Genomic DNA, 12570 nt, shown 5'->3' with positions numbered 1-12570 from the left:
CCTGATTTGCATATACAATTAGTCAAGCTACGGCTTTGATCCTAAGCAAAAATTATTGTCCTGTATTACCGCTTAGATAGAATTTTAATTCACCTTGAATATTCAAACTAAATTAGACTCTGGCTCTATGGTTAGAAGGGCAGTACTTCCCCGTTGCCCCGAGTCATTTATGATAGGGTAATAAAGGCAGCGTTTTGGCCTCTTGGTGCAGAAGGTGCTGGGAGCAGTGTGCAGCATGCTGATTCCATCCAGATTCGAATTGCATACCTTGCAGGAGCTGACAGAAGCTTATCATGGGTTAGTTAACATTTCCAATCTGGACCCTGCCTTTAGAGTACAGTGTCTGAGTCTTAACCAGACATTATGTGCAAGGAAGGTACGTTAGGGATAATGGTGCTAAGTGACAGAGGCTCCAGGAAGCATGATACTGAGTCCCAGGAGGAGGCTTCCGATGGCCTGTAGGTTACGTACTGGAGAATCAACCACGGGAACTTACGACACCCTGAGAGGACTTGCATCCCTTAAACTTTTCATCTACAGTAAAACATTTTTATTAGGAATCTATGTTTTTAATTAAACAGAGCATTTAATTAAGGTGCTTTTTAAGTGGGTGAAACAATTAAGTGCAAACACTTGAATAAAACATGTCATAATTAGTTTTAATAGAGTGTTAATTGGTAGTAGGTTTGCCAAGTTAATAATTACTGCTTATTAAATTTTCAATTAATCATTGTCATTTTGCTTTTGAATAAAGATGAAAATTAGATAAACTAATTCTCGAGGAGGATATTTTCCCTTGTTAATTTGAACAGTTAATTTTTCTTTAAACGGAAAGTACTGGTTTCACTCGTCAATCTTCTGTTGAACATTGGTTGAATCTTTGTACCTCAACTGCAGCCGAAACTGAAAGGGTAATTGGACACCTTGTACGTTTTTAGTCAAGTCTGATTGTGTGGCTTGAGGTGACTCCCTTTTGTTTCTCCAGTGCAACAGGTGGTAGTTTCAAGCTATTGTGTGTATGTTCCAAGTAGACAGAGAACATCTTAAAGCATAGAAATGGCAAGGTCCTCTTAGAAAGATCTCTGTCATTTGCTCTGTGGAAGCACGTATCTGTATTATTCAAGAAATGGCAAGAAAAAGTTAAACTGCACCATCTAGTTCATTATTTATTTTATACAAAGGGTCCTACTGTGTAGTCCAGGCTGGCCTTGAACTCCTGAATTCACCATGATGTCAGGCTAAAATCTAGGTTCCTTGTGTGTCTGAATGAGGCACACAAGTCCCAAGTTCCTTGTGGGCATTCTTGCTCCTTAACAAGACCCAAAATCATTTCTGAAGGCAATGTGGTTGGAGAAAAGTTAAGTAAATATATAAGCACAAGGAGGCCATGCCGAAAGAATTCTGATTTTTTTTGGTTTCCTAGATGAATTTCAAAGGTCAGGTGGTTCTTTAGAGAGGCAGAACTGTCCAGCCGTTTGGAGAAGAGCTGGTTTTGTTCTGTGCACTTCTGTTAAGGGATGGTGCTTGGGGTGCTGAGCTAACCTGGAGATATTCTGTTCCTTGGCCTGGCACAGAGGAGGCTGTGAATGAGGTGAAGCGACAGGCAATGACGGAGCTGCAGAAAGCCGTGTCTGAAGCCGAGAGGAAAGCCCATGACATGATCACCACAGAGCGAGCCAAAATGGAACGCACGGTGGCTGAGGCCAAGAGGCAGGCCGCAGAGGATGCTCTGGCAGTCATCAACCAGCAGGAAGACTCCAGTGAGGTAAGACCTTTTTTCTTTGCAAAGAAAAGACAGAACATTTGGTTTTGATTCCAGAAGCTCACAAGTGCAAGTGGAGACTGGACTTTAGACAGATCACTGGGAAAAGCTTAGAGACAGTGTGTCAAAAATCCAGGCACTGGTAGACTGACCTAGCACTGATGTAAGCATGTTTATTCATTAGCCACTTGAAGGAAAGTTCTCTAACTGAGGTGTCGCATTGTGATGTTTGGTAATTGAAACTTAATGTGAAAGTCTTTGGATCCATGTGAATGGTGTGTGTATATAAATGTGTGTGTGCGCGCGCGCGTGCGCGTAGGGGTGTGTGTGTGTGTGTGTGTGTGTGTGTGTGTGTCAAATATCCTGTAGTCAGAAGATAACCGTAGATGTTGGTCTCTGTCTTTCATGTTGTTTTACATGGAGCCTCTTATTCACCTCTGCACATGTGTTGGGCAGTGAACTTCTGGGGATTCTCCTGTTTCTGTGTCTCATCTCCATGATGGACTGTTGTGATTATGGATGTGTAACTGTCCTGGGGCTTCACAGGGGTTCTGGGAGTTCAAACTCAGGTCCTTACTTGTGGTGCAAACATGTTACCAACTGAGCCAACAGACCAGCTCCTAAGGTGAAATTCATGTTCTCCAAAGTTATATTGATGCCTGGCATTAAAATCACTTTAGTAAGGAATCCTTAAGTCCAATGTCAAAGTACTGTCTGCATGATTTCAATGTTTCTAAAAGAATTTGTGTATAATCTTTGTCTTCAGGGCCTCTGTCATAACCATTGCAGTGGTCTTAACATAGCATTGCTATCTGAGTAATATTATTAAGTATAGAAATCACTATAATGATTTCTGCACATCCACACACATGCGCTCATTTAAGGCCCAATGATTCAAGGAACTGATAAGTAAATAAACTAGAATGTGGCAGAATGCTTTAAAAAAATATTGCCTACAGAGTCAGAACAGCAAAGAATTGTTCCATGTTAATTAATATAGCACACAATCTTCAAGTCCAAAATAACTCCAGATAAAAGACTGCAATTAGCTAGTCTCACATATCTGAACTAGCAAAGGCACAGACTGATAAATCAATGGTCTACTACAATGTGTATCTGTATTTGTGAGGGAGAGTAAGAATTTAATTTGCAGCAGGCTTTTCTGCAGATGAAAGACCCTGCGGGACTCACTCAATGCGCAGAGTTTCTATTTAATGTGTAGCAGATGAATAACAAGGGGACAAAAGGAATTGATTTTCAACATTTGGAAGTTTCTCAGGAAGAGGGGGACAAAGGGAAGTTTATCTGCCTTTTAATGGCTGACTTTTCCATTGTTGAGTTAAACTAGACAGAAATTCAATTTTACTGGCATCTTGCCTCTAAGATGTATATGGACTTTTTTTTTTTTTGAGGTGATTAGCATCTTCTGAAGAGAACTTGTACAACTTGGTGATAGTATGAGTCACAATTACCATCCTGTATACATTTTTACTTTCACAGGAACATCCCAGGCCTATATTTATACTTAGAGTATTTGTAGAGGATTGACTTCTACAGACAAGTGCCCAGGAAGGAAAAAAGTTAGATATTTACGTTCAGGCGATGGTATGCTGGAGTCCTTCAGTCTCTGTATACTTAGTGTCTTTATTATATGACACTATAAAACGGTGCAAAAAAAAAGTATGACACTTACACTGGTCTTGGCATTAGTTTTATACAGACCTCAAGTTCAGGTCTACAAAACTTACCAGGACTCTTCCCACACAACCTGAAGGACTCCAGTGTCCTCAGTTTAAGGCAGGCCCATTCTGACTCCATATTGATTGGCTCCTCAGGTGGGGAATCTGTCCAAAATATGAGGTCCCTGTTTCAATTCAATATATAGACAATTCAGAATTCTCACCAATACTATTAAGCTTTGTAATTCCCTTAACCGTTAACTATTTAACTATGTAGATACTATTTTAGATAGTGTATGATTTTGTTATTTTAATAAAAGGAAGTCTGGTTATGGAAGAAACTGGTTAAAAATATATACATTATCTTTAAATGTAACAGTTATTGATTTTTATGTATCTTATTAGAATCATTTAACAGCTGTCCCCCCTTCCTTCCCCTCCTCTTTCTCTCCTTTCTTGTCTGTTGTGATGGATTAAATGAGGATGACCCCAATAGACTAATGCATTTGAATGTTTGGTCCCTAGTTTGTGGAACTGTTTGGAAAGGATCAGGTGTGGCCTTTTTGGAAGATGTCTGTTACTAGCAGTGAGCTTTAATGAGATAGTATTGTCTTCTTCCCTTTGTCTATAAGAAAGCTGAGTCTTGGGTGACTTGTTCCACGGCTCAGATGATATGTGAGCTGGTCCTCAGTCCAGGTTGCCATGGTAGCCACCTGGCAATAGAAGGATTCTTTCCCCTGGACAAAGTATATACTAGTATTTTCCAATCATTCATACACAGTTCTCTAACTTTCTAAACTAACAATGTCACAACTGACACAATGACGAGGAAATATGAATAGCAGCCAAGATGTTGGAAGGAATAGGGGAGGTGAAGAAGGGCCTGTGGTATTTGGTTAGAGTCATTATAGGAACTAAAGAAAGAGGAATTAAAATAAAATGACCCAGTCTTAGGACTGTAGGCTACCAATGACTCAGGCAGATGGCACTAGATTCAGCTGTCAGTTTTAGAGAGAGGTAGGCTCACATCGAACATGTAGTGAGTCAGGAAGTGTTGCCTGGAAAGGCAGGAGGGGCACAGGAAGCAGGTTTACATCACTGGTTTGTAGCGACTGTGGAAACTTCAGGTAGAGAGCACTTAGGAAGGAGGAGACAGTTCTTTATACCAGTCCCTGCTTTTCAAACACCTCCAGGGAACAAAGCAGACTTTGTAATGGACGTAACAGAATATTAGCATCCTGGAAAACAAAAATCAGTGGATATTTCACCGAGGGGGAATTAAAAAGAAGGAATGGAGGACAGGTGCCAGTGTTGAATCTTTCGGGAGTCTATATGAAGACAGAGGGGATGGAGGAGACGAGATGCTCCCAGACACTAAGGAAGTTCTTTCCTTGTAGCTAGTAATGCCTTGGGTGAGGGCACTTGATTCCGATGATGTGTAAGCTTTCAGATTCTAGCGGTACGGAGGCACTGCATCTAGAACAGGAACTAGACCTCCATCTTTATTCCAGCCAGTGCTCAGGCAAAGGAGCCAGGCCGACCACCTGCTGCGAATGCAGGACCTCAGGCTATGTGCTGAGGCCTGGCATAACTCTGAGAAATCCTAGAGTTCCTAGTTTTGCTCCAAGAACTTAAGCTAATTGCCTATGGTTTTAATATCACTCAACAGTGGCCCTGAAAATGAAACACAGGCTATCCTGACTCTGAAGCCTGTGGCTAGCTTCCGTGATATCTTGTTGTTTTGCTGCCTGTGTTTTCTGATTCAACCTATACCCACTGTAGGGGATGGTGCTGTCTGCTAACCAGTGGGGCTACAATGGGACCCACAAAAAGATCTGACATTGTCAGAGTGGGGCATATTGAAAAGAGAGTTAGAAGTCTATGTACCAGCTAGATGGGGACTGAGAAGGGCTCAACTTTTAAAGATTTCTGGATCCTGCACTGCAAAAATATCAATGTAGGTCTAACATGTGGTTAAAAATTTGAAGTGTGAGTTCAAGTCAGGGTGTTGCTTCTGTAGAATTTTGTTTTTGTAGAACTAGTAGTAGAGCCAGCCCTTTACAATTATGGAATTTTAGGTAGAACAATTTTACTTAAATGTCTTGAGCATCAGTGAAACAGACAATAATTCCACAGAAAACCTTTTTTGTCTCTCAGAAAGAGAATTGTCAGCAGAGATGACTAGGAGGGATGCATTTTGCTGTTAGGATGGCCAGATTATTCCCTGTATATCTAAATAACAAGATAAAGGAAAGAGCTTCCCTGCCTGAGGGACAAAGAAGTACTGAGAAGATAAAAAGGAATAGAATCTTTGTTATGGAACTCTGGCATCCAGGATCTTCCATCCATCCCTGCTGTATCTGTATACAAGGATAGGTCTAATGTATTTTGCAAAGAGGAACTTCCCGATCCAGCCTTAGATTCTTCACCTGCATTCCAGAGCAACTTTGCCCAATGGCTGTGATAAAGCGACATGATCAAAAGTGAGTGCTGTAGCTTATGGTTTCAACGACATGAGAGTGCGTTGTGTCGAGAGGCATGGTTCAGGAGCAGGAAGCTGACAGCTCACATCCTCAACTGCAAGCACAGAGTGAAGAAAGGCAACACGAAATAGAGGAAGAATTTAAATTCTTCAAGCCCACTCCCAGTGATAGACTTTCTCCAGCAAGGCCACAGCTCCTATACCTCTCCAAATGGTCCCACCAACTGTAGGGGCCGAGGGTTCAGATGCCTCAGATAGACAATGGGAGATAACTCATTCAAACCATTACACATGCCTTCCTCCATTTCCAGATGAAATGTTCAGCATCTATACTGCTGGCCATGCCTAGATAGGCACTCACAAACAGGACATTTAGTAGAGTTATTCAAGAGAAATACCATATGCGTGGCCTTCTAAGGTTTCTGATGAGCTTATAAAGAGAGAGTCCACTTTGGAGGGTTTGGGGTTTTTGGGGGGTTTGTTTTTGTTTGGTTGATTTGGCTTTTTGTTACTTGAGCATGCACTAAGTGTCCTACACATTCATTACAATGCAGTGTCCAGGGCAATAAAGAATGCAACTTTTTAAAAACTTTTAATCCTCCTGGATCATTCGATCATTCTTTGTTTCATCGTCCTATACCTGAAGGCTGTTACCCTCAGTGGTTGGAGGTAAACGGATAGGACCAAAGAACTTCAGAGTGGGGCTAGAGGTAAAACTAACCAGAGCCCCTTAACTTTTAGATCAGAACCAGGAAGGGCTGAGGCAAGGGGCCTTGGCTCTCCACAGCCCTGCTATCCAAAACATCTGTTTCTGTATTTGGCTCGGTTCCATTTTTTTTTTTTAAGTAAAATTATTCCCATCTTTGAAAACACTTTAAAAAATAAAGAAGTCCCCATTCTGTCTCCTCTTTCCACTCCCCAGCACATGCATTTGTAATTACCTGGTTTAGTCTGTGTGTTTAATCAGTTTAAATTGAGAATGTTGCGTACATCTGATTTCAATCTGAAGGAGCCATTGAGTACTGGGCAGTTACCACCCTGGAGTCTGCCAAAATGTGCCTCTGCCAAAACGCGATAGGACTCACACCGGGGTGTTTCCTAAAGACGCCACTTGACTCAGATTAGATGTTTAATTTCCTTAAAATATTGTTTTGGATTTGGGTCTCTGTTCCCTAATTGGGATTTTCTGATGTAATTTAGGAATATCGCTTATTTGCTGAGTTTGTTCCAGGACCCAGCTGGCAATGTCCTGAAAGCTAAACCTCGCAGAAGGAAACCTCACTCTGAGTGCATAGTGTTGGACCTCGCGCTTTGAAGGCTGGGCCAGGCCCACATTTCCTGACAATGACATGGAAACATCATCCAGGCAATGCAACAGAATGAAGTTTGGGAGAGGAAGGCTCCCCAAATACAGTGATAGTCAGAGTTTGTGCACCTGCATGATTTTGTTTTCCTTTTTTTACTCTTTTGAGAATGGGTTTTCAAGATCCCAGTAAAGCAGCCCAGGACTGGCCTTAGCCTTCCACGTGACGCGTGGGATTTCAGGAGTGAACTACCACACCTGGCCTCTTGAGAAATTCATCTTAAATTAGTTAAACTGAGGGGTGGGGGGAAGGTGTGGTACTGACTATCCATTACAGATTTGTTTTACTAACAACAGTCACGTATCAACTAAGTTTGTGGTTTGAGATCGTAGATTGTGTTGTGCCTTTCTCTCTAGCACTGAAATTTCTAAATGGTTAAGAGTGAACGTTACAGAGCTGGATGTTTTCGAAAGTGCGTGTGCTTGTGAATGTGTGTGTGCGTGTATGTGTGTGTGTGTGTGTATGAACTATATAGATTACAGGAAAATGTTCAGGAGTGGGGTTTCTTCTTCTATCATGTTGAGACAGGATCCATCTATTCTTCTATCATGTTGAGACAGGATCCATCTAGTTTCTGGGGCTATAACATGTTCCACTGGATAGCTACCATCTGCACATCTGGACTTAACACAATATCTATCCATGTACATGTGTTCCCGAATTGAACACAAGTCATCAGGCTTACACAGAACACAGTATTATCCACTGAGCTATCTCGTTGGTCCTTTTAGAAGGTTCAACACCAGAGTTCTTGAAGTTCCTTGCTTCTGGTCCTTGAAAGGCTCCAGAGTCCCCTTGTTAGCAGTTAATGTAATTCCTGAAAAGCCTCTATATAGTCTACATGGTGAAGGAGATTTATCTGTTAGGGGAATGGTCTCTAGACATACTTCCACCATAATGAAACCACAATAAATACGGAGAACACAGTAAAAAAACCTTGAAAAAAAATCTCTGTTACTTTAAAATCTGGTTTAACTGTGATGAAATCACAACTGTCAGCCAATTGGGTTATCAGACTGTATCTAAAGATCTGGTTTCTTAAGAAAATAATCGAAGCCATTGACAAGAGCTGGGGATGTAGCTGAGTGGGCGAACACTTGCTTAGCATGTGGAAGGCCCTGGTGCCATGCCTGGCACTGCCAAAACAGAAGACAGTCATAGAAGGCTTAGTGGGGTAAGTCTGCAGCCTCCTGACACAGCTCTTCAGAGCAGAGTTAGTCTTTCTAAGGAATTAGAAACATGCTTTACACTCTTGAGATGAACATTTTGATACAGCTTTGGGAGATTCTGTCTCTCTTGCAGGAAGCATCCCTGAGAGCTTTGTCACAATTGGTCTCCACCCCTTTGCCCTTGCTTCCTTTAGATCCACCCCACACAGGTGTTCTCGAGTCTCTAGGACATCTGTGCTCCAATTCATGAGGTGTTTATCTTAGCGTGTAAATCTCAAAGGTAACCTCATTTCTGCTTTTCTCGTGTCTTGCAAGATGCCACACGAAGCTGGCAGCTGGTGTTCTGGGGCCAGGGTTTCCTTCTCTGGATGCATAGTTAAGCCCCATTTCTCTCTGCCGTTCTAACTTCCCTGGGTTACAAGGGGGGGGGGGGGGGTACCAGCTGGTAAACACTGTATCCAAATAGAACAGTCATTTACCAAGTCTTAGGATTTCTTCTTGTTTTTCAAGACTAAATTAGGTATCAGTTGATTTTTTTTTTAAAAGCATCTTTGCTGAAGTAAAGGGTGCTTTTCTAAGATTAACCTGGCATTTGACTGTTAGGGATACTGAGTGCACAGTGTGGGAAGAGCTACTACTCTGCTGTATCCTGTCTGGCTGGGATGGAAAAGGGTACCGAACCCTGTTTCTTATGGTTCATTGACTCCAATACTGTGGTCTTGTAGTTCCTTTGTGATTCCTGTTAGCATCCTGAAAGAAAGAGCCTCTGTCTCAGAGCAGTATATTCATATCTAGACATTATAGTATTGGTGGTAGGAGAAAAGTTGGGAAGTAGAGGTTGTAGTAGTACAGAGTAGGTGATTAATTACAAATGAACATAGCCAAATCTAGGAAGAAGGGATTTTTCTGGCAAACGCTGGAAGAATCATCAGCCATTTTTGTCAATGCCATAGTCATTGCTGACAGAAAATTGAGATAAATCGCTGGTAGAGATCCTGAAAAAGTTTCCCCTTGCTTGGAAGTACAGGTTAATATGGGACCCTATGGGTGACAGAAGCGCCAGGTGTGAGAAAGTGCTAGGAGGGTATGTCAGTCGAGGTGTGGTCAGTGTGCTAGCAGTGGACTCTGAATCAGGAAGGTGCCTGGGTCCCCCCGAGAGAATGGATAGGTAATAGTAATGTGAACATCAACGTGCTGACAGGGATTTATATCCTGGCACCCTCCCATCAGGGTGGCTTGCCTGGAGCTGTGGCCCTTTGGAGAGGAACACAGCACTGACTCACACTGCTGTCTTGTGGGACAGGGAGGGCTGGCAGGGAGAAGGGCAGCAGATTGGAGAGGTAGGGAGAGGGCTGGGTTGTGGTACAAGTGAAGTTCAGCCTGGGTAACATCCTGACTAAGGTCACGCCAGGGCCAGCATCTTCTGAATTATCCACTTTGTCTGTGTAGTTCCTGAAGATGTGGGAACAGTGACACCGTCCCTGTTTACTAGGTTTTTACCTTCATGAGCATTCACCCGGCATCTCTCCTTCTCCTTCAGAGTTGCTGGAACTGTGGCCGGAAAGCAAGTGAGACCTGCAGCGGCTGTAACACGGCCCGATACTGTGGCTCTTTTTGCCAGCATAAAGACTGGGAGAAGCATCACCACATCTGTGGACAGACCCTGCAGGCCCCACAGCAGGGAGAAACGCCCGCTGTCAGCTCCTCAGTCACGCCCAGCAGTGGGGCTGGGAGCCCAATGGACACACCACCAGCAGCCACTCCGAGGTCTACCACCCCCGGAACCCCCTCCACCATAGAGACGACGCCTCGCTAGACCTAAACTCAGACTGTCAGAGGAAAGACACCACAACCAACACGAAAGCAATTCCTCATCCTCAGATGCTCAAAGTCCCTTTTCTGTTTGTTTGTTTATAGATGAACTATCTATCTTATTTCAGTACTTCGGCAAGAGAGAACCTAACTGTATCTTTGAGGCGATAGTAAAACACAGAGGCCAGTAACGGGTCGTAATGACTTACTGTGGAAAACAAAGATATCTTTTCTTTAGAGAACTGAAAAGAGAGGAAAGAATATAACGTGAAATGCTAGATTTGACCTCCTCCCTGTTATTTTCAAGTAGCTGGGATTTTAAACTAGATGACCTCATTAACCAATGCTTTACCAAACAGCAAACCAAGAGATTGCTAATTGCTGTTGAAAGCAAAAATGCTAATATTAAAAGTCACAGTGTTCTTTATATACAATAATGGAAAGAAAAAAAAAAAAAGAGGCAATTCCTCAAGGGCACGAGCGTTGGATACAGCAGTAGACATTTTAACAAGAAGATGAATGGCGTCTGTGGGTTGCTAACTGAACTTTGAAGACCGGCTGCAAAACGCACAGATGTGCAGCAGATTGGAAGGAGACACAGATGTTCGTTTTTTTTCCCCGTTTCTGAAAAAGAAATAATAATATCCAGGTCAACAGAATGAAAAATGAAGGATGATTTCCAGTGGGGTGTATGACTACAGCAGCAAGAAAAAAAATTGCCATAATACAAAGGCTCCTTTTTATATCTCTCACACACACACACACACACACACACACACACACACACACACACACACACACACACATACACACTCTCTCCCTCTCTCTCTTAAGAGACTCAGCCTGCAGTTAATTAGCATTCTGGCAGCTTCCAAGTCAGCCAGCTGCCCTAAATAACCCTTCAACATTTCTTCACTTTTGCAAGGTTCCACAGAGTAAGACATTGGGTCTATTCCAGCTTATTCATTTTATATCGAAAAACCAATTTTAAAAGAAAAAATGGCGGCTTCAGCTCCAGCCCCTTTCCAAAATTTTTCAACCCCACCCTGTTTGGGTTTTTAATTAAAATCTAGTAGTTCTCTTGGTATTAAAACACTTCTGTCCTGTGAGGTTTTCCCAATGGTGTTTTTCTTGTAAATGTGTTGGACAAATGTGAAGATGCGTTGTAGTTGATCCATATGCCCACATTTAGTCTCTTTATTCCTAGTTGGTGAGAGAAACCAGTATCTTTCTATGCTGCTTTTATATCTGTATGTATTAGTGATATTTCTCTAGTAGTTAAAAAAAAATGAAAAGAAAAGAAAAAAAAAAACCACACTTTTTTTGGTTGTCCTCAAGAAAAGAAAAGAAGAAAAGAAAAGAAAAAGCTATCTTTTGGAGCTGCTAACTCACTCTCTTATAGGATTTTTTTCCTGGAAACCAGCATGCTTCATGGAATGCTAGCACATGGATGTTTTGTAAGAGGGATGTACATAAATGTATTTTGCACTGTCACAATGACTCCCTAGGCATGCTTCTTTTTTTTTCAAACCAACTTTTTAAATATGCTAGAGCCATTTCACCAATTTTAGCTGTAGCATAGAGTAGTAGTGGAATTTTTCTTTCTTTTATCCTTTTTTTTTTTTATGAAAAAAAATTATTAGGGACTTTTTTAAAAAAAATAAAATAAGATATCCTACTTTAAAAAAAAAGGACAGTGCATGCATATTGCTGTAAGGTTGTTTAAGTATTTCTAATTTTACAAAAAAAATGAAAAAAAATCATTAGCTCTCCAAATGCTGAGGTGTAGACGGACAGCTTTAGCCCTGCTGAGTGCCAGGTTATACAGTATTCTTACAAAAGGGAAGTCAGCCAAAGACTGATCTGATGGACCAAAATCGGAATTTTTGAAAAGCACCAGTAATCCTTTCCAAATGATCAGCAGGTTAAACATGTTCAGTGTGACTCCATTAACCCTTCGTTGTCCAGGGTCCAGACCAGAACTACTTGTTAGTTTTGAAACACATTATTAGCCCAGGATGTGGTTGTGTGCTTTAAGAGTCGGCAGTGCTGCAGGCTGTGTAGACAACCAAAGTTGAAAGGCTGGGAAGACACTTCTCCACATACACATACACCAGGCATTTCTTTACAAAATTGAGTACAATCCATTAGCTTGTGGGAGGGGGGAGCGGGTAATGTAGCCCTTGGATACAGTTTTAAATGGTTGTGTTTTAAGTTTTCTGCATAGACGCAGTCCTCACGGGATTGCTTTATGTCTCGCAAATCTAAGGTTTCCTTAAACCATTTCCCCTGTATTTTCATA

The 12570-nt window shown here is 41.8% G+C and overlaps 1 protein-coding gene across 5 annotated transcripts in view; it reads left to right on the top strand.

The window, feature by feature from the left end:
- The window catches only part of Runx1t1 (RUNX1 partner transcriptional co-repressor 1), a 145062-nt gene that overhangs the window by 131613 nt on the left and 879 nt on the right, over positions 1-12570 (top strand). For all 5 annotated transcript variants that reach the window (XM_032905663.1, XM_032905653.1, XM_032905691.1 and 2 more), the window contains 2 exons: positions 1575-1765; positions 9997-12570. The exon at positions 9997-12570 is cut by the window's right edge and continues 879 nt beyond it. In XM_032905663.1, the coding sequence (XP_032761554.1) occupies positions 1575-1765; positions 9997-10272 (467 nt within the window). In that variant the 3' untranslated portion in view covers positions 10273-12570. The remainder of the gene's footprint in view (positions 1-1574; positions 1766-9996) is intronic.

The sequence above is a fragment of the Rattus rattus genome, chromosome 1 (genome assembly GCF_011064425.1).
Source record: "Rattus rattus isolate New Zealand chromosome 1, Rrattus_CSIRO_v1, whole genome shotgun sequence".
Classification (NCBI taxonomy): domain Eukaryota; kingdom Metazoa; phylum Chordata; class Mammalia; order Rodentia; family Muridae; genus Rattus; species Rattus rattus.
This window is presented reverse-complemented; position numbering and strand designations above follow the sequence as displayed.